The sequence below is a fragment of the Aethalodelphis obliquidens genome, unplaced genomic scaffold, assembly GCF_003676395.1.
Source record: "Aethalodelphis obliquidens isolate GAN/ISIS:26980383/991018 unplaced genomic scaffold, ASM367639v1 scaffold41, whole genome shotgun sequence".
In the NCBI taxonomy this organism is placed as follows: Eukaryota; Metazoa; Chordata; class Mammalia; order Artiodactyla; family Delphinidae; genus Aethalodelphis; species Aethalodelphis obliquidens.
The window spans coordinates 1,891,610-1,912,520 of record NW_020837985.1 but is presented as its reverse complement, the minus strand read 5'-3'; the positions used below and the strand labels follow the sequence as shown (position 1 = coordinate 1,912,520).

Genomic DNA, 20,911 nt, shown 5'->3' with positions numbered 1-20,911 from the left:
CTGCGTTGTGCAGCCCACCCCAGGCAGTGTGGGCACTCCTGGTTGCCTGCCTGAGCCCACCTGTCAGTTCCTGATGCTGCCTTGCCAGGGAAGCATGAAATGCTGCTCTGAAGTAGCCCAGCAGCGTGAAAAGCCAATACTCCACCCCTTGTCACCTTCTATTTTATTCTCCAGAGCTCCACTCCCTCCGTCCCGTTTGAGCACAGCTTCCCCCCTCCTGGTGGCTTCTTCTGGAGCCATGAGATTACACACACTATTAGACACGGGAGGGGATTCTGTCATGAGAGTGGGATCTCAGCAGAAAATGAGCTTAAATATCAATTTGCCCATTTTTGAATTCTTTTAAGTGGAACAAACTAAATAATTTTAGTGATGAGAGAGACCCTTTGCAGATGACACTGAGTCCTTTCCTTGGGGTCCACTCTCACCCCTGCCCCTGCAGCTTCAGGAGGTGGAGGGGCACCTGTACCCCTGTGCTGAATGGTCATTTTGTGCACCTGGGTAGAATGATCTGGGGTGCCCCCCGCCAATTCCCCAGGGGAGCAGGCAGCCCCTGTGGGCCTGCAGTTCCAGGAGCATTGGGAGAACTCCCGGCCAAATGCCAGTCCCGGTGCCTGAAATTCTGCCAGCTAAGCTCTGGCCTTGAAGGATTTTTCTTCTTCTAAAGTCACTTATTAAAATATAAACACTCTGGGGAGGGAGAAACCTCTGCTGCCTCCTCTGTCTCTGCCTGACCACAGGTTGGATTCAAGCGCTGCACTGAATTTGTGGGCAGACAGGTCTAAGCCGAGCCTGAGAGGAAACAGGGCGAGTTTGTGTCCCAGTGGAGTGGCCGCTTCATTCAGAAATACAGAAGTGAGGCACCTCGCCTAGGTTGGGGAACTCAGGAAAGGCTTCCTGAGAACGGGACTTCAGTGCTGGGTCCTGAGGAGTAGGTGTTAAGGGAAAAGCAGGGAAGGTGAGGGGGCTCCAGGCAGAGGGAACGGCATGTGCAGAGGCCTCAGGACAGAACCTGATGTGTTTGAGAATCTGCAGGTCACTCAGGACTGAGTGGCAGGGGGTGGAAGGGGAGCTGGAGAGGCCGTGAGCCATGCTACGGAGTCTGCTGGTCCCACTGGGGGCAACTGGGAGCCACTGAAGGCTCTAAGCAACAAAGGGACCAAGTTAAATTTGAAGTATAGAAAAAGTGTCTACAGCAGCTTGGAGACTAGGTGGTCGGGCTCAAGATGGAACAGGAGGGTCAGATGGGAAGCTATTGCCGGAGTTCCAGTGATGGGTGTTGGTGGCCGGGACCCAGACTGTGACAAATGGGATCAGGAAATCAATGATCTAGGGCAGGGCAGAGCGTAACATCCCTGGCTCCATCCTAAGCTCCAGTCACCTGGACTCCATCCCTTAGAGCAGGACACATCCCTCTCTCCTCTTCTCCACCAGTCCCCCCACCCCATGGCCAAGGAGACGCAGACTCCGCCATCGCTACCTGGCTGGTCCGGGTGATGCAGCGGCGGATGAGGTCCCTGATGTTGTTGCGCTTGTCCGTCTGGAAGTACACGGTGACGCTGGAGTTTTCCTTCAGGTAGGGCTTCTCAGCTGAGGCCCAGGTGTGCAGCAAGGTCGGCTCGCTGCCCTCTGAGGCCACAGGGAAGTAGGTACTTGAGGCCACGGAGCAGGAATCGAGTCCCTTGGAACCTGCCGCGGCCTCTCCTGGGGGCTCCGGGGCAGAGGGGGGCTCCTTGGCCTGGGCCTGGATGTACTGGGCCTCCACCGAGGACAAGAAATCCACCTCGCCTTCCTGGCTGAGCACCCGCCAGTAGGCCTCGGGACCCCCATCCAAGAGGGCATCTGTGGCCAGCCGGGCACTCTCATTGTCACTGAAGTCAGCCCTGGCTGGCCGGACCCACTGGCTCTTGACCTCTTCCAGGCGTTTCTGGATCTTGCCCACGTGTCTTGCCCCGCTCATGCTGCCCTGTCCCTGAGTCGTGTGGGGGGCAGCCGGCACCCGAGCTCTTCCTGATGTCAGGGGCAAGCAGGCCACACCACCCAGGAGGAGCGGGGCTCACAGCACTTCTGGAAAGCACCCACTCCTAGCACTGGTGTGCGGCCCGCATCCAGGATTACCTGCTCCAAGGTAATCCTGCCCTCCTGAGCAATGCTTCACAGGAATCATCACCCACTGCCAGGGGTTGGTTTATCTCTGAGCGACACCCGCCCTGCCCGCGGGCCAGGAGGGCTGGCTCTATCACGCCTGGGCACACTCAGCCCTGGGAGACTTCTTCTCCTCCCAGCAGCCAAGATGAGCCAGCTTTCCAGCTTGTTGTGCAATTCTCCCAAGACCCTCAGGCCCCATTTACAAAGCAAGCAGCCTCTCCCAGCACAGTCACCGCTGTGCCTCAGGTCCCCTCCTGTGCTCCTCATTTCAGACACCAGTTGGTTCAGAGACAGTTTCCCTGATGGGCCCCTGAGATCTGCCATCCATCCTGTGCCCATGTGAGGAGGGAAGCTGGATGCCCCCCAGGCAGCACTGTTCACCAGGCACTGCTCCTTTCTCTTGGTAACACCTCCAAGTTCCCAGCCCTCCCCATTCTCTGGAAAAGCCTTCTTTCCCATCTCTCTTCCCTTATTGTGTTTGCAGCGGTCATGCTTGAACAGAACCCCCAGAGAGGTTCCATTTCTGGGGCCGGCACTGATCTGTTGGAAGCGACGGCTGCTTGGAATACTATCTGGAGAAGAATCTTCGGCTGTGTCCGGGCCCACGGACCGATGGGATCAGTCTGTCTTGGTGCTGGTGGGGCAGGTGGCCGCAGGCGTGTTTGAAGTAGATGAACTGCTAAGGGAGGAGCCACTTTTTCTTTCCAGGTCAGGCCATGGTCAATTCCACGTCAATGGAATGCAAAACCTAGAGCCCTGATGTTACTGAATCAGGTCTGACTGCTTGATGCGCAAAAATCAATATTCCAGAGAGAGACAAAAGTTGGTGAAAAGGAAAGCTGCCTTTAATCAGAATGCTGGCAATCTGGGGAAATGGACCCAGTGTCCCCAAAACCCACCTCCCAAAATTCTGCTCAGCCGTGGAGTTTGTAAAGGGAAAAGGGGAAGTAATCTCAGTCATTGACGTAGGGAGTCAGAGTCGTCGCCATCCCTCCCCGTGTGCAGGCTTGTCGGCTCCTTGTGATTCTCCCTTAGGTGCTCTCTTGTTCACACAGTTTGTTCGTGAGATTGCTGAAAGAAAAGCTAGGGAAGAGATCTGGTCATCGGCTGATTACTTATTCTTCATTTCTAATTTGATCTATGGAAAGAACCAACAGATTAGACAAGGTGTGGTGTGATCAAAAGATTTGAAAGGTGTGCTAGGGCCGGAGGTGAGTAGGGCATAGGGCGCCTGGTTTGAGGTTAGTGACAGGACAAAGGGGCCTCCTGCAGAGAGCTCTTTCCTGCCCAAAGCTGCTTACACGGACTGCCTTTGATTGGGTTCTTCCAGAAACAGACTAGGATTCGAGTACAAGTAGCTAACTGGGAGGTGATCCCAAGATGCTCTGGTAGGGGAGCAGAGGAGTGAGACAGGAAGGTGAGGGGAAGCTGCTCGGGGCAGGGTACGTTAAGGAGCATGTCACCATTGTGGACATCTGGGATTTATGAACATCTGTGGGAACGTCTGGGCTCTGGTCCTGCCGGGGACCTCCAGGAGACGGTATAGAATACATCTCAGACTTTTCCTACCCAAAGGCTGAGAAAACTGCAGAATCTATCTACCAACCCCCACTGATCGTTGGTCCAGGGCTGCTTCTGGGGCTGCATTAGTTCCCCAGCCCTACTGGCCGGTTCTGTGGGCTCACCAAGCTCAGCCCTGGAGCCCGAGAAAGCCTGCAGGCAGAGGTCACAAGTGCAAAGGACAAGCTAACGAGGTAAGAGTGGGGCCCTGACAATATCCGCTATGAGAATTATGGCAGGAAACTAGGATTGAGTGGTCTTCAAACAGCTGGCACGTGGTAAGAGCCAGATGCCTCTCTGCGGCACATCTATCTACTCTTTGGAGGACAGTGCTATATATAAGCATCTGTAACCCCACAAAAGTTGTGGAGGGAGGCTGTCTGGAAGTAGAGCAGTGTTTTTAAACGTACAGTCCAAGAAAGAGAAAGGGGATTTAAAAGGGATTTCTTCTCTTTTGAAGGATATAGAAGGAATCTAATTCAAGACCTCGGGCACCCTTCCCCTTATTCCACTTTATCTCCTTCCACAGGGCCTGGACCCTTGATGGGGACAAAGCTAATACCCTCTCTGTCTTTGGTGCCCCTGGCTCCGCACGCCCTCCCTTCTGCCAGCTCCCTGCTTGTGCAGATTGACTTCGCCTCTTGCCCACATTCTCCTTGGACCTTCCCTCCTCTCCATCTCCTCTGGGTCCTCAGCCCACTCTCCAATCTGTCATCAAATCCAGTCCCCAGTCTGGTGAGGGGATAATAATCCGTGGGATTTGCGCTGGTTCCCTCCGAGGCTCAGAAGCTGTGGATGGCTCGCAGTTGCCTGGCACGTTGAGCACCAAGTCTCGAGCCTAGCCTTTGGGGCCCTGCATGTCTGTGACCTGTGTGAACATTGCAGCCTGACCTCTCCTCCACCTGGCCGTCATCGAGTCCTCCCTGCACGCTGGCTCTCTGAGCTAAGGGACACATGGAGGATGAGGCTTCGTCTCACAGATGAGGTAAGCAAGTTTCAGAGAAGTTGAGTAACTTGCCCAGCTAGTAAGTGGCAGAGCCCGACACAGTCCCTCCAAAGCCAGTGCACTTTCCACTGTGCCAAGCTTCACCCTCCCTTCCTTTCCCCGGTCCCTTTCCACTCTCAGAACAATCCAAGTCCTCTTATCAGTTCCAGAAAGTGTGTATGGGAGAAGGACAGAAGTGGGTAGATGTTCTGGGGCTCACCTTTCACCTGGGCCTGATTCTCTTTGGTAGATGAATAAATGATGGGAGGTCCCTCTGAGACAGAGGCAGGTCTCCGTGGCCTGTGGGGGCCATTTTCACTAGTCTACTTGCGCAGTAGCTATCTTTTTTTTTTTTTTTTTTTTTTAAAGACTCTTTGAGTGGAACTTTCCCCTCAAGCTGCTGGAGGAAGAAGAGCCCTGCTTCTCCTGTCCCCAGCTCCCTGCCCTTACGCAGACCCCAGGGACTCTATCAAATCCTTTAGAATAGACAGCAAATGCAGTCTCTGTGTGCTGTCCCACCTTTGCCCCCGTTCCTGCACTCCTGGCAGACGTTACTAGTTGATCATAGAACTTCTTCCCTGTAAGCTGGGAACCATCCCCTCACTGCTCTCTACGGGGCTCAAAGAGAAGTTCTCACCTAGAAGGAATCTTGGATGTACTGATGAGAAAACCGTACATCCAAGATGTACTAATGAGAAAACTGTTGCCCAGAAAGGGAAAGTGACTGTTCTCAAAGTCACACAGCTGGCCAGTGACTGTCATCAGCGTTGGCCCTCCCCTCCTCTGCAGCCCCAGCCATGTGAAATGTCATCATTCTTGCTGGGTCTGCTGGCTGAAATAACAAATTTCTCCCCTGGGATTGCACTTCTGGACCAGGAAGTCTGGCCAGCTGTTGAGCCACATTGTCATACGTTGAGAAATCCTTATCAAAGAGCCTTTGATTCCAGGCGCTGTGGATTATGGACAACTTACTTCCCTTCTTCCATCCTGTGACCTGAAGTGTAGTCTCTCTGACTCATGAGGATACTGACAAAGAGGTAAGGAATGAGAAGCCAGTCTCCTGTTAGCAAATGAGTGGTGTTTGGGGCTTCCTGAGAATTCCATTTGTCTAGGGCCATGGTTCTCAACAGGGGGCGATTTTGCCCATCTAGGGGGGGATGTGGCGGTGTCTGGAGACATTGTTGGTTGTCACAGCTTGGAGGGGTGATGAAGCCACTGGCATCAAGTGGGTATAAGCCAGGGATGCTGCTACACCCTGCAGTACACAGGACAGCCCCCACCATAAAGAACTATCTGGCCCCAAATGTCAATAGTGCTAAGACTGAGGAACCCTGGCCTAGGGCCCGGGGAATGACTAGTGACATGACTGGCCCTCGCCCATGTAGGAGGTCCAGTCCCCTGCCTTTGCTCAGCCCGCCCCCTCAGCTGGAAGTCCTTGCTTCCCCCAACACAATTTATTCAAATCCTTCTCTGCATTCAAGATCTCTCCCGATTCCCATCTATGGGAGGGAGCCTTTCCCGACTATTCCTAAACAGCCTTAACTGCTTCTCCTCTGAGCCTACAAGGTGCTTCTAGAACTTGTCTCCGTCAGTCTTGTACTAGTGATGGGTGCACTTCCCCATCTCCCACTGCATTTAATTCCTTGAGTGGTGCAAAGTCAAAAAGCTTCCATGCCCTTGGAATCAGGCACAACTGTGTTCAGATTGTGCCTATGATAATATGTGACCTCAGGTAGGTAACTTAGAGGACCTGCCTGAACTTCACTTTTCTGTCCATATAACCACAGAACACTTTTGGAACACGTCCTAAGTACCAGGTGCTCTTCTACGTGCTCTACGTGTGTAAACTCATTCAGTCCTCACAGCAGCCCTGTGAGTAAGTGCTATTATGACCAGTTCTGTTTCATGGATGAAGGAAACTGAAACACAGAGGTTACCTGACTACCAAGTTCACTGGCCGGGAAGTGGCTGATCCAGGAGCCGCAGGCGGGTGGTCCGGTCCCTCTGGTAACCACGGTGCCTTCTGCCTCCTTGACGGGATGAGCCTCAGAGGGTGTGAGATCTAAGGGAGAAGGCCTGTGTGATGAGTGGTCCAAACTTGCCCAGTTTCTGCTCTGCTCCTCAGCCTAATACAGCACCAATATATCTTCCGGAATATTGTCGATATTATATGATACACTGCATCCTGTCACAGCCCTGCAATGTCTTTGTAAAACCGAGGCACAGGGAGGTTAAGTAAATTCCTCAAGAGCCCAACTGCAGAGCCTGGATTGGGTTTGTCTCCAAAGACCTGGCTCCTATCTGCACCCAAATTCTGTAATTGCTGGTGTAAGTGAAAATCTCCTCCTCTAGACTGTGAGCGATTTGAGGCGGGGGACGGGACAGGTTAGGCACGACTTAGCTTCCCCAGCGCCTCTCCCACTTTGGGGCTGCACGTGGTAGGCATTCAATGAATGTTTGTTAGGTGAATAAACGGCTCAGAGCTCCTGGGGCAGAGGCCCACTTGCACAGGCAGAAGGTGCTCAGATAGGATTCCAGAGCTTGTCTGTGGGGCAGCCGGGGCCTGAGAGCTTGGGCTGTGGGCCCAGGAACCTGGAGGAACAGGGCGCCTGTTTGAGCTCCCGGAGCACCTGCCAGCCTCTCCCTACCACATCCCCATCAAGGCCTGCAGCAGCAGGAAAATTGTACGCTTGCATTACCCAGCGACCCAAGAAGTGCAATTAAGTTGAAAATTAGTTGGCATAATTAATTAGACGGGTAAATAGCTCCCTGTCAACACCAATCAATCCATTCTGCATATAATCAGCTCAGTGCAGGCAGGCCAGAGCTCAAGCAGCTGCTGCTGCTGCTGGCAGGCCAGGGCCTAGGGTGGGAGCAGAAATGGGACAGGGTGTCCAGCCAGGTACCCTAAACCCACCCCACCCCCAGGTCCTTCTACAACTGCTTTTCATGGGAGCAGCCTCCTGGCAAGTCCATCTTCGGCACCCAGCAAAGCCACAGCTTAACTCCCAGGAAGCCACAGCTGCAAAGTCCCTTTGCTCCCTCAAGTTTCCTACTTTCGAGTTCCCGGTCCATTGCTCGAGGTTTCTGACGTGCATAAAAACCACAAAGAGCTCCCTTTTCTTGGCTAATAAATTTGCAGATGCTTTTTAAAAAATTAAAGTATAACTTAGATGCAGTAAAATTTACCCTTGTTACTGTACAGCTTTATGAGTTTTGAGGAATGTGTACAGTTGTATAACTGTAACCGAGCAGGACCCTACAGGGTCTTCCTGGGACAGACCTCCCCATGTCCTCAACCTCCCTTTTGTTTGTAGAAAAACTTTAGCTTCCTAGGCCTTCCCCGAGTTCCAAAGAATAAATTTAATCAGAGAAGTGATAAAAGGCAAAAGCAAAGGAAAACAGTCAAGCAAGACAAAATAATAGTTTAGCCATTGTTTAATGGCTAAAGTCAAGGACATCTAACTCCTCCTCAAGGACTATAGAGAATATTCTGAGCCATGTCCTTTGAGCCATTTAGCAGATACTGAAACCCCCATCAGGTGGAAGGGTTAACTGTATGCTGCCCACAAGCACATAGACCCCAGACCAGTTGGAACCAGAAGGTTGATGATGTTGACTCCTGATTACCTCACCACCAACCAATCAGAAAAATGTCCACGAGCTGACCACACACCCTGCAACCCCTCTCCCTCATCCTATCGTTATTTATTTATTTATTTATTTATTTTGCGGTATGCGGGCCTCTCACTGTTGTGGCCTCTCCTGTTGCGGAGCACAGGCTCTGGATGCGCAGGCTCAGCGGCCATGGCTCACGGGCCCAGCCGCTCTGCGGCATGTGGGATCCTCCCAGACCGGGGCACGAACCCGTGTCCCCTGCATCGGCAGGCAGACTCTCAACCACTGCGCCACCAGGGAAGCCCCCACGTCCTATCTTTAAAAACCTTTCCCTGAAAGCCATTGGGGAGATCAGGTCTTATAAGCAAGCACTAGCTTCCTGGACTCCTTGCTTGGTGCCCTGCAATAAACGCTGCCCTTTCCTTCACCACAACCCAGTGTCATTGGATTGGCTTTACTGGGTGTGGGTGAGTGGACCCAAGTATGCTTCAGTAACATAACCAGCAGCATGATTAAGATCTAGAATCCTTCCATCACCACACAAAAAAATCCCCATTCCCTTCTGTAGTCAACTGCTTCCCCCACCCCCAGCCCCTGGCAACTACTGATCAGTTATCTCTCCCAAAAGTTTTACCTAGGGACTTCCCTGGTGGTCCAGTGGTTAAGACTCTGCCCTTCCACTGCAGGGGGCATGGGTTCAATCCCTGGTTGGGGAACTAAAGATCTCATGTGGTGTTGCCAAAAATAATTTAAAAATAATAATAAAATAGAGAAGTTTAAAAAACAAACATCAAAAACCTCAATATTAAAAAAAAAAAAGTTTTGCCTATTCCAGAATGTCCTATAAATGGAATCATATAGCGTGAGCCTTTTGAATCTGGCTTCTTTGTCTTAGCATAATGCACTTGGGATACATTCATATTGTGGTGTGTGTCCCTGCTTAGCTACTTTTTATGGCTGAGTCATGTTTCATTGCATGCATGTACCACGTCTTGTTTATCCCTTTCCCAGGTGAAGGACATTTGGTTGTTTCTAGCTTGGGGCATTTATGAATAAAGCCACTGTAAATGCTCATATAGAGGTTTTTGTATGAACATAAGTCTTCATTTCACTTAAATACCTAGGAGCAAGATTGCTGGGTCTACGGTAGGTGTATAGATAACTTTATAAGAAACTGACAAACTGTCTTCTAAGATCCTGTACCATTTTACCTGCCCACCATCCATGTAGGAGACTTCTGGTAGCCCCATATCTTTGTTACTGCACAGACTTTACAAAATGATGACATCCAGTGCTGGCGACAGCAGGGCCAGCTACATAATTTACGTGGCCCAATTCAAAATGAAAATGTGAGCCCCCTTGTTTCAAACAAAAGGAAAAAGTGCCATTAGTGGTATTAAAATAGAAAGTTTTTTCCTTTCTTCTGTAGTCTTTCTCTCATCTTCTCATGGTATTTTTTTAAATTTGCTATTTAATGTTTTAAGTAAAGAAAAACTAAAATTAAAAATTATTAGCATGAACTTTGCCATTTATCATTTATTTTTAGATTGTGCAACGCCATTTTTTAAAAAGACTTTTTTTCTTTCTTTATTTCTGGCCGCAGCTTGTAGGATCTTAGTTCCCTGACCAGGGATCAAACCCAGGCCCATGGCAGTGAAAGTGCTGACTCATAACCACTGGACCACCAGAGAATTCCCATGTGCAAAGCCATTATAAATGCAAATATGAGAGCTTTTAACTTGTATGTAGAATCACTGAAATTACATGGTCTGTATTTCATTTATACATGCATGTGTATTTTGTTCTTATCGGAAAGTGGAAATGCTGCAGGTGGCCAAATGATCAGAACCCACCCAAGGTGGCCATTGGGCTGCCAGGTGAATCAGGGCTCTCCCTCCGAGCTGGGCTGGGAAACTCTTCCTCTGGTTTTTTTCTTCTGAAAATAACTCTATTGGCTTTTGCTTTTGTTTTGTGAATATTATGGGTTCATTATAAAAATTTGGGGAAAACAAGCAAAAATAAATAAAATGCATTAAAATGAAAGAAAAAAATCAAACATCTTCCATAGCCACACCATTAGACATTGTAATTTTTTAAATATAAATTTATTTATTTATTTATTTATTTTATTTTGGCTGCGTTGGGTCTTCGTTGCTGTGTGCGTGGGCTTTCTCTAGTTGCGGCGAGCGGGGGCTACTCTTTGTTGTGGTGCACGGGCTCCTCATTGCGGTGGCTTCTCTTGTTGCAGAGCATGGGCTCTAGGCACGCGGGCTTCAGTAGTTGTGGCATGTGGGCTCAGTAGTTGTGGCTCGCGGGCTCTGGAGCACAGGCTCAGTAGTTGTGGTGCATGGGCTTAGTTGCTCTGCGGCATGTGGGGTCTTCCTGGACCAGGGCTCGAACCCGTGACCCCTGCATTGGCAGGTGGATTCTTAGCCACTGCACTGTAATTTTTAACATTTTCTTGTGTGTTGTGGCAACAATGTAGATTAGATCCTGCAGAACCCACCGCAGTCTCCCTCTCATGTGCTTTCCCATGGCATCTGGGAAGCTCAAAACTCTTTTTCCCAGGCCTCCCAAAAGCAGAGCTCTGCATGGAACCCAAGCTCTGACAGGCAGCAGCATCCTCACATGACTTGGAAGGTTTTTCTGTGGCAGCAGCTTAAGCAGACAGGAACACTGATGCTAGTCCAAGGCGTCAGAGGTGGAGAGCGGTGGCAGCAGGAAGGCTTCCACTGGAGCAGTCCATGGTGGGACTGGGCATCTTCCTGGCTGGGTTGTTTTCTGTAGCATCCAAGTGTGGTTCCCTAGGCCTCCTGGGAATTTTGTAGTGAACTAAGTCTCTGCAACAAACCTCTTTCTACTTAACCAGTTAGAGTGGATTCTGTTGTCTGCAATGAAGAACTCAACCTTTGGGTCTCAGCTTAACTTTTATTGTCTCCTTCATAGCACTTACCAAAATATGGAATTGCCTTGTTTATATATTTGTTTACTTACTTAGTGTCTTTTAATGAGGAGGAACCAGTTCTGTTTTGTTCACCACTTTGATCCCAGTGGCTATCCCACAGCAGCGCTTGGTAGGTATCTGTTGGGTGAAATAATTGGTCACCTTCCAGCACCCCTTACCCCAAGAGAGAGCAGAAACACTAGCCTCACCACTTCTGTGGACCAAGTGGGCTGTATTCCCTCTATGCGTACAACTGCTCCCCACTGCCACCAACACTTGCTGATTGCCTCTTTTTGCAGAGAAATGCAATGTTGTAGAAGATTCCCACTTGCACCCCTCTTTGTTGCTAGTGACTTAAAAAGACTATAAGGATGAATCAGCTCACTGTGGCCAGCTCCCTGCTTCCCTTCAATGAGCAAAGCCCTGCTCTGTGGTGAGTATACGTGTCTGTGTGTGATAGCTGGGGACAGATTTCTGAATAGAATAAGACCCACAGACTCAGGAGGGCAAACATTATATCATTCATTCATTCCACAAACACGTACCAAGTGCCTCCTATGCATGTATGTGCAAGGTGCTGGAAGGGATCCAGACCTCCCAATAAATGCCCCTTTGTAATCAGACTTTCTCCTTTTGGCCATCAGACTGTCACCTAAATTAGTTGAAGTCTCTAAGCTTTTAATTATGAGCCTGATAATGCAACTTTCCCATGGGGTTGTGCAATTTCAGGCACAAACCCTACGTTTGAAATACAGGTGCAGGAATAGATGTCAGTGACATGATTTGAAAGGATTACTGTGCAAGCAGCCCAGCCCCTGGATGCCTGCCGACTTCAGGCCGGAGCCACGACACCCATGAGCTCTGTGATGAAGGTGGCCTCATGGCTCTGCATCCCAGCACTGCTTGGGGTGCCAGGACATATACCGTGACCTCTGCCATTGCCATACACCTGCTGGAACTGTGGGCAAAACCACTGCCCTGTTCCAGGTCTGAACCTGGAAGGGGCAGGCCCAGTTCCTTGTGGCCCCAGGGCTGCTGGGACCACACCTACCACCACCTGTCTCACCTGTCAGAGGGGGTGGGGTGGGAGGGCGCTGAGAGGTGAGTGCTGTAACCCTTTCCTCTCCTCTGGCTAGGGGACCTCGCTGTATGTGGAGCATGGGAGATGGACCTGAATGTGTTTCTGGCCAGTTCATGGAAAGGCCTGCTTGGTTATTGAAATCAGAGCCTGCCCATCTTTGGAACTAGGAATGAGGTCTTTGATCAGGCTAAAATTTGGGGATCTAGAAATGAACCCACTGCAGTGTCTGCCCTCAAGGAAAGACAAGCAAATACAGTAGAATGTGAGAAGCCTTTTCTGTCATCATCAGATGTTCAAGGGCCCACCATGGGCTCTGCAGAGCCTATAGCATGACCCCCACTGTGGCCATGCCTACAGTCCAGTGGGAAAGACGGCAAATGAAAAGTCATGACATTGAGCTGGGATGAGTGTTAAGGTCAGAGAAGCAAGAGCCAGGAGCGTAGAGAGCGGGGGTGGTGGTGGGGGGGGGTGGTGGGGGTGGGGGGGGGGGGGGGGGGCTGACCTAGCCTGGGGTCAGGAGGCCTGTCTGAGGTCCCGACAGGTTGGAGGCATTAGCTGGGGGAGGGGGGAGGGAATGGGTGCCCCAGGGGTGCAGGGGTTGGGTGTGTGCTGGGGGGCACAAGAGTGGGAAGAGGTGAGCCCAGAGGTCAGACCCTGGTGGGAGGGAGCACGGCAAGAGGATTTGGGTCTTTATCTCATGGATGTGGGAGCTACAGAAGCTGTCACGCGGACAGACAGGAGGCCAGACAAGCGTTTTCTGTGACGGCTGCCTCTGGCCTCAGTGTGGCAAGAACACAGCCCCTCAGGGAACATCCTGGCAGTCAGGGGCGAGGCCCTCTTCCTCCTGGGTGCTCTGTCAGCACGGCTCAGAGCAGTGACTCTCAGAAGCTTCCAGCAACAGGCTGACTCATGCGGTGGCGGCCGCTCGCCCAGTCAAAGATGGAGCTGGAAGGGCCATGGCCTGGCGCTGCCTGGGACAGATGGCAAAGACGTGCCAGCTGCTCCCTGCAGGGCGTTTCTGAGGAAAACCCCCTCCCGCCCCACGCGCGGCCTCCGCTGCCTCCCTGAACTTGCCCAGCTGGCTGCGCCCTGGCTTCTGGCTTGTCACAGCCAGAATAACCAGATGGGACCTGTGGGCCCGCGGCCAAGCCCTGCCACGTTATCGAGTCCTGGCTGGGAAGGGGTCAGGTCTGGGAAACCTCTGCCCCCTCTCAAAGCACCGTGGGAGAATCCACACCCCAAACCGGTCCCTTCTCTCCAGCCTCCTTCCTTCCCCAGTAAGCTTTCTCCTTACTTAGCCTCTTGACTCCCTCTATATTTTCAATTTTTATTTATTGACTTTTGTAAGCAGAGGGAACTGGAAAGGAGCTGAGAGTCACAGTGAGCCTGATTCTGAAGCCCACTCACCTCGACTTCCCTCCCACTGGACCAGTGACTGCAGGGGACTGTGCAAAGACCGTGGGCTGTGGTCAGGTCGGGTGCCACCCACAATCTGGCTGTGACCCCTGCCAAGCAGATGGAGACCATGACCCGTGGGGGAGGATGGAAGTGCAGGGAGAGGTCAGGGGTGAAAAGAAAAGCTCTTAACAGCGGCAACTGCCCTAGCACAGGCAAACGCCCAGAACCTCTGGTCTTCACCCTCAGATAAATGGAAAATTCCTCATGTGCTCCTTGCGGGGTGAAACAGCAAACCCACCTGAATCCAGGACAGAACAGATTTTTCAGCTGCCCACAAGCTCCTCACATGTCCATTGTTAAAGGTGTACAAGAATGTTCGCTACAGTAATTGTTACTAATTGGGAAGAATTCGATGTTCTAGAATTAGAAGACCTAGAGCAGCTTGGGCTGCGAGGACAAAGTACCACAGGCTGAGGGTGGAGGGGTCAGGGGTGGGGTGGGGCTTAAACCACGGTAATTTGTTCTCTCGCAGTTCTGAAGGCAGGAAGGCCGAGATCAAGGTGTTGGAAGGGTTGGTTTCTTCTAAGGCCTCCCTCCTTGGCTGGCAGACGGCCACCTTCCTTCTGAGTCTTCATCTGATCTTCCCCCGGGCAGGTCTGCATCCTAATCTCCTGTTCTCAGAAACAGTTTCACTGCAGTTACAAAGAACAAGGAAGATCTATATGTATTGACAGGGAAAGAGTTCCCAGCTTATTGTTAAGTGGAAAAAGTAAGTCACTGGACAATATGATACTGATAGCAGTGGTTCCCTCTGGAGAGGTAACAGGATTGGGGTAAGGGTGGGGTGAGGAAGACATTTATATGTGTAAGTCTGTGCAGAGATTGGATTATTGTTCTCAATTCTTCACTCCCCTCCTTGCCCTGGCTTTGCAGCTTCTCCCCTGTGGGCTAGGTATATCTCCCTGGCCCGTGGATGTTGAACTTGGCCGGGTGACTTGGTTTGGCCGATAGAATTTGGATGGAGGTGCCCAGAGCAGAGGCCTTAAATGTGCTTGCTTGGTATAGTTTGGTCTCTCAGGCTTCTGTGACCCTCAGTGAGAAGAAGGCACCCCAGGAAATGGCTGACCACGAAGACCACAGTCTTTAAGACTGACCTTCCTGCTGCCAATGGAGACCATGAAGACATGACAAGAAGGGCTGAACCGAACCACAGCCTGGCGCTAGCCCAGCCGACAACACACCTGTGAGCAAGAAAAATACATGCTTACCTGGAAAACATTATGCTGAGTCAAGTAAGCCAGACACAAAAGGACGAACATCGTACGATCCCACGTATATGAAATATCTAGAAAAGGCAAATTCACAGACAGAAAGTAGATTAGAAGCTACCAGGGGAGGAGAATGAGGGGAGAGAGGGGAAAGAAGGGCTATTACTTAATGGGCACAGAGTTTCTGCTTGGGGGGATGAAAAGGTTTTGAAAACAGATGTTATGATAGTTGCACAGCATCGCAAATGTAGTTAATGCCACTGAATTGGACACTTAAAATGGTTAAAGTGGTAAATTTTGTGTTATGTATATCTCATACCACAATTTTAAAAAATAATAATGTAATATACCAAAAATACATTTGAATTGTACACCTTACTTTTAAAAATATTTATTTATTTTATTTACTTATTTTCCTTAGGCTGTGTCGGGTCTTAGTTGTGGCACACAGAGTCTTTGCTGAGGCATGCAGGATTCTCTCTAGTTGTGGTGCGGTGGCCTCGCAGCACGTGGGATCTTAGTTCCCTGACCAGGGATTGAACCCATGTCCCCTGAATTAAAAGGCAGATTCTTTACCACTGGACCACCAGGGAAGTGCCTGAATTATATACAGTTTAAACAAGTAAATCGTATGGCAGGAGAATTATATTTCAATAAAGCTATTCAAAAAGAAACCCACATTGTTTAAGCCATTAAGTTTTGGGTGATTTGTTAAGCAGCGCTTGTGCAGCACTAGCTGACTGATACAGTATGTATGCATGTGTTTTATAATGAGCACATATTATTTGTGTAATAAAAATATGCAAAATCAGAATTTATCGGGTTCCCTCCGAACAGGCCCCTCTTTTCTGTTTTCCTGCCCAGTGGTGGCACCAGGGCATTTATGGACATTGCTCCTCTAAATTTGGAGTGACACTTTGCTTCTCTCTTTATTCTTGGCAGTAACCCAGACCCAAATCCTGGCCGTTCCTGTAGACTGTGTCTCCACTCGGCTCTGCAGCATCTCCCAGAACATGTTTTCACCTCCCTTGGCCTGGATTGTTTCCTGGCTTCCCAGGTGGTCTCCCTGCCAGGGTCTATCCAGGCCATGGGGGAAGAATAATTTGCAACCTGTTTCCAGTACGTTACTCTGCTCAGCCAGCCCTGAGCCTGCCTCAACACACACACACACACACACACACACACACACACACACACACACACACACACACACACACACATGCTTTTCATCTGTAAAGAAGGCTTACGACAGCCTCTGCTGCCCATCAGAACAAATCTAAGCCCCTCAAATGTCACCTGGATATGCACCTCAGGGGTACGATGTGATGATGTCCCAAAATTGATCAGCTGGAGAAAAAGCTGCTGTAGGCGGTCGGGCCTCTGCTCCCTTCCTGTCTCTCCTTCATATCTGTTCTTTCTCCACCTTCAGGATTTTATGGAAGATGAGAAAACCTCCAGTGCTGCAAATAAAGGGAATGTTCAGTTCAAAACATTGGTTTAGAAGTTGAGAACGTGAAAGACGCTAATGACTAATTGTAGTGGCTTCTAATTAAAAACTGAAAGAGGACATACATAACCAAGGTGATGGGTAAGAGATGATTGTTTAGAATATAGCTCAGAATTGTTAAAGGAATTGAGTTTTAGTGTCGACACAAAGCTCTCTCCATCCTTTTTTATTTCTTCATGTGAACAGAGTGTCTCAACATTTACATCTATAAATATGGAAAATAGGAACAGAATTAATGCTGAATCCCGTCTCATTCTAGAAAAAGGGAATAGCTAGCCATGCAGACATGAATTAAGTGGAATTAAAAAGTTGCATCCATCTCATGGATATTTGTTTCAGATTTTCCATTTAATAATTATTCTTCAAAATCATAAATATATTTATGATTTTTGTGTACTAACAAAAATAGTGATATGTCAACTTAGAAGAAAAATATGACACAAAACCTTATGGTCACAGGAAACAAAATTTTCAATTTATGTACATATTCTTGCCGCTGAGAGGCAAGTTAGGGTGCTCAATAACAGACATTCAAACATAAACTATTATATGAAGATAAAATGCTGGGGGTGGGAGTATAATGGAAATATGAGTTCTGGGGTGAAAATAAATGTAAACTTAACAAATGTTAGAGACGCTTACTCATGAGTATTTAAAATAGATTATGGTTTGTATGGAATCCATAAGGTATTTCGATTTCATTGGATGCCTGGTTAAAAAAAATCATACATGCAGTTTTATTTTTAGAAAATCAGCATATACAATCTACTGGAAATTACATCCTTTGAATTTACAACGAGAACGTTTAGATACAAGTTTAGCATTAATCGAGGAGGTGTGTAGACGCTTCTCAAGATTATTGTAGGAGGTGCACGTGAGGAAACACTTGCGGAAACTGCTGCTGGGGGTGAGGGATGAGCTGGTGAGAGCCCCGCGCCGCGCCGTGGTCCGACTCGGGACGGAGCCCCACCTCGCGTAGCTACGAGCCGCTCGAACTTGGGCAGGTCGCCCAGCCTCTGTGAGTTTGCGTTTGCGCATCGGTGTGCGTAGTGCAGCGGTAACACCGGCCCCCTCCGGGTGGTTTACCCGGCAGTAAATGAGCCGCCGCCGTGTAAGCGTTTAGCCTCCATTCAGCCAAGTGAGGGGGGGAGGTGGGGAAGGGAGAAGCAATCCTGGAAGGAAAAGGGGATGAGATTGCTCAGAGCAGGTGACCTTTGACCTGGCTGAAGAAGGTCAAGAAGGAGATCCCGGCACAGAAAAGGGGCCTGATACGGGAAAAACCGTGTCAGGCGGAGGGAACAGCCCTCGCGAAGGCCTGGAGGTGGGAACTGCTTGCTCCAGGAGCCCCTGCCCCCAGCCCCCGGCGGAAAGGGACAACCTGCCTTCACCCGGCCACGGTCACCCATCACTAGACGAGCCTGGGGGTCGCCACCTGCAGGAGCCTCTGCGCCTGCGACCCTGATGGGCACGTAACACCGACCACTGAGCCCTTTATTTAGGACTCAGGGCGCAGCCAGCCGTCGGGTCCCTCCAGCGTATCCAGGAGGTGCTCAGTGGGGCTTCTGTATCTGCCCAGATTCTGCCGCAGCTTGGGCTTCCTTGAGGCAGTAAGGAAGTCAGTCAACGCTCCCCAGGCCTGGAGACCTGGGTGAAACTGCCGCGACACTCCCTGTTTGCCGTTCTCGGGGTCCCCGGATTCCTCCGTGCGTGTGTGCTGGGGGCGGGATCCCTCTGCCTGGGCCTCTGTTCTCCCGCACCTGCCGGGCGTCCTGGGGCCCCAGCAACCTTAGTGCGGAGCACACTCCCTTGGCCGGGTTCCCGCAGCGGAGCGTGGGAGGGAGAGCTCCCCCAGGGTTGGGTAAGTTTCATCCAATCTGCTAGGCCCGGGGTCCAGGCAACCTACGCCGTCCGCGACTCCTCCTAACGAGACGGGAGGACGCCGTAAGGTGCCCACCCCTTATCTGCACCGACCTCACTCCCAGGGGTCTCTCTCCAAATAATCCGCGCTCCCCCGCCCAATGTTCTCTACACCAACAACCAGGAATTCTGGTGCCTGCTCTTAAGATAATATTATTTTTCACCTTCTTACGCTGATGTTGTGAGTTTCCCTCTTAATGGGTGATTTTAAAAAACACTCCCCAACACTTCAAAATGAAACATTTTCAGATAAACAGAAACGTTGAAACAATTGTACAGTACGGTGAATATTCGTACATCCACCTCCTAGACCTACGTTAACGTCTCGCTACTCTCGCAGTCTCCCGAATCTCTCCCCACTTCTCTGTCCTTAGGTCCGTCAGGCTATCAAACCGTCTTACCCTTTGAAACACTTCAAACTTGCAATCGTCCAAAGCCCTTCTTGTTAGCCTGTCGTTGGTTGGAGTTCAGTCTTAGTTTACATTTTTTAAGGTAAAATTTACACACAGCGAAATATACAGATTTTAAGTGTGCCTTCCTCTGGTGGATTTTAGATGGTACATGGAAGAGTGCTTTTTATTTTAATATTTATTTTAACGTGTATTAGGTGAAAAATAAACATCTGTTTTCCACTTATAATAGTGACAAAGTTTCCTTTAACGATGAATGTATTTAAATGAGCTGATATAAAGGACTGGGGGTAAGAGAGGGGAGAGGGCTTCCAAGATGCTGAGGCTGCGACCCGAGTTGTCGTTTCCAGAGCTGCGGACGCTTCTATGAAGGGTGGTCTCAGCCGCCGAGCTCCGGGCAGAGGTGGGAACTTGGAGCGTCATAAGGGGCTGGGCACCCGACTGGATCTGGGGATCTGCGGTGGGGCCGGAGTAGCGTGCATTGTGTGTGCGCGTGTGTGTTTTCAAATCATTATGCATGTGCGCCCCGACTCCAGTTGTTTGAGGCTGAGAGTGTCTCTGTGAACGCAGCACCCAGCACAAGGCCGGGGACACGGTAGGTGCCCAAGAAGTGTTTCACGAGATAACGCATGTGCAAACGCTTTGTAAACAGTCTACAAAAATAAGAGTTTACAATAGCAGGAAGAATCCCACGGCCCCGGATCCCCAGTACTCGGCACATGGGGTCCGACAAGCCGCAGTGCTTGTTGATTGATAAATAGACCGGCAGGCGGAGGAAGACCGGAGCGGCGTGGCCGGTTCAGCCAGGGCGGGCACTGGGGTCGGCAATTCCTGTGTCCGGGATCAGGGACTCAGCGGAGAAAATGAAAACGTGGTTTTCTGAGCATGCGTACTGGGCCGCCGCATGAGCCTCATTATCATTCTCCGAGAAACGGTTGGTAGGTGCCTCGTTAGCGCAGTAGGTAGCGCGTCAGTCTCATAATCTGAAGGTCGTGAGTTCGATCCTCACACGGGGCACGATACTTTTGTTCGCTCCAGCTCCTTTATCGTCCTAGAAGGATAGGTTTTACTTGCTTGTGAGGGGATCTGTAGACCCTGGGCGTCCGCGCTTTTCCGCCCTGGGGTCACCAGTGTATTGGCATAGCCAACCCGAAATACCGAGGCGGGGCATAGTCGTTGATGGAAGATAACCACTCTTCTGCTCCGCCGCCCTGACGGCTCCGGCGTTCTGGGCCCGGGTGGGAGGACTGGAAGGGAGGCCAGCGCCTGAAGACGGGGCGGCAGGGGGTGGGGCATGGGGGGTGGGCACGTGAGGAAGACAAGCGCGCGGCGGGCTGGGGCCCGAGTGAGCCCCTCGGGAAGATCCCCACTCTCACCACCAGCGTTGCGGCCCGGGTGCCCAGGAGGTGCACTCACCCTGCCGTCCCACCCTCCACCAGGTGTCCTACCCTGGCCCTTGAGCCCTGATGGTGGCGGGAACGTGCACAGCCCTGGGTGAGGGGAGGCCGGGGTGCTCGAGGTCCAGGAGGACGCTGAGGGCGCCGCTGCCTGCAAAGCCACCTAATGGAGGCCCCAGGGCAGTGCCTGGAACCCAAAGTCTCCTGGGGAGGGTCCTGATTATCAACACCTGGCCCCAGGGAAGGGTGGGTCTAGGCAACTGTGGGGAAGTGGGCGGCACCGTGATGAGAGGCCACACAGTGCACCGCGCTGAACTCCTTGGTGAGGAGTTTGGGCTGCAGAGCTTTGAAGTGGCAGGAGAAGATCGGTCTCGGGGATGGGGGTGTTAGGGAGGTCATGCAGGCAGCAGCCCGGCCTAACGTGACAGGGGCTGTGCTGACGCTGCATCTGAAACAGTTGCTGCATTGCAATGATCACCCGTGAAATTTCTGATAATTCAGTCATTCTGAACAGGTCAAATAGCAAATTAAATTGAGATGTGATGTAAAAGGGAAGAACCTTCGTGTTCTGTTACAAGTTAATCACTAAACGGATGTTGCCTATAAGCTTAAATTATACATAATGGCCCATCTCTGGGAACCCTGCTTCCTAGGTAATGAGCATTAAGCTGAAATACC

The 20,911-nt window shown here is 50.7% G+C and overlaps 1 protein-coding gene, 1 long non-coding RNA gene and 1 other non-coding gene across 6 annotated transcripts in view; 2 read left to right on the top strand and 1 right to left on the bottom strand.

The window, feature by feature from the left end:
* SACK1A (scaffolding CK1 anchoring protein A) overlaps positions 1 to 2,293 on the bottom strand; it is a 28,426-nt gene extending 26,133 nt beyond the window's left edge. For both annotated transcript variants that reach the window (XM_027132369.1, XM_027132368.1), the window contains exon 1: positions 1,481 to 2,293. In XM_027132369.1, the coding sequence (XP_026988170.1) occupies positions 1,481 to 1,960 (480 nt within the window). In that variant the 5' untranslated portion in view covers positions 1,961 to 2,293. The remainder of the gene's footprint in view (positions 1 to 1,480) is intronic.
* Positions 2,294 to 2,421: 128 nt separating this feature from the next.
* On the top strand, positions 2,422 to 15,835 carry LOC113633808 (uncharacterized). 3 transcript variants are annotated; one of them, XR_003438344.1, is made up of 5 exons: positions 2,422 to 4,693; positions 5,641 to 5,730; positions 11,555 to 11,688; positions 11,985 to 15,026; positions 15,424 to 15,835. It is a non-coding gene; the product is annotated as an uncharacterized LOC113633808 (long non-coding RNA). The 3 variants fall into 3 exon arrangements; XR_003438346.1 differs by lacking the exon at positions 15,424 to 15,835 and having other exon boundaries at positions 11,985 to 13,809; positions 13,981 to 14,991; XR_003438345.1 differs by lacking the exon at positions 15,424 to 15,835 and having other exon boundaries at positions 13,688 to 14,991.
* A 3,945-nt stretch (positions 15,836 to 19,780) lies between these two features.
* Positions 19,781 to 19,853, top strand: TRNAM-CAU (transfer RNA methionine (anticodon CAU)). The gene has a single exon. It is a non-coding gene; the product is annotated as a tRNA-Met (tRNA).
* Positions 19,854 to 20,911: the final 1,058 nt, after the last annotated feature.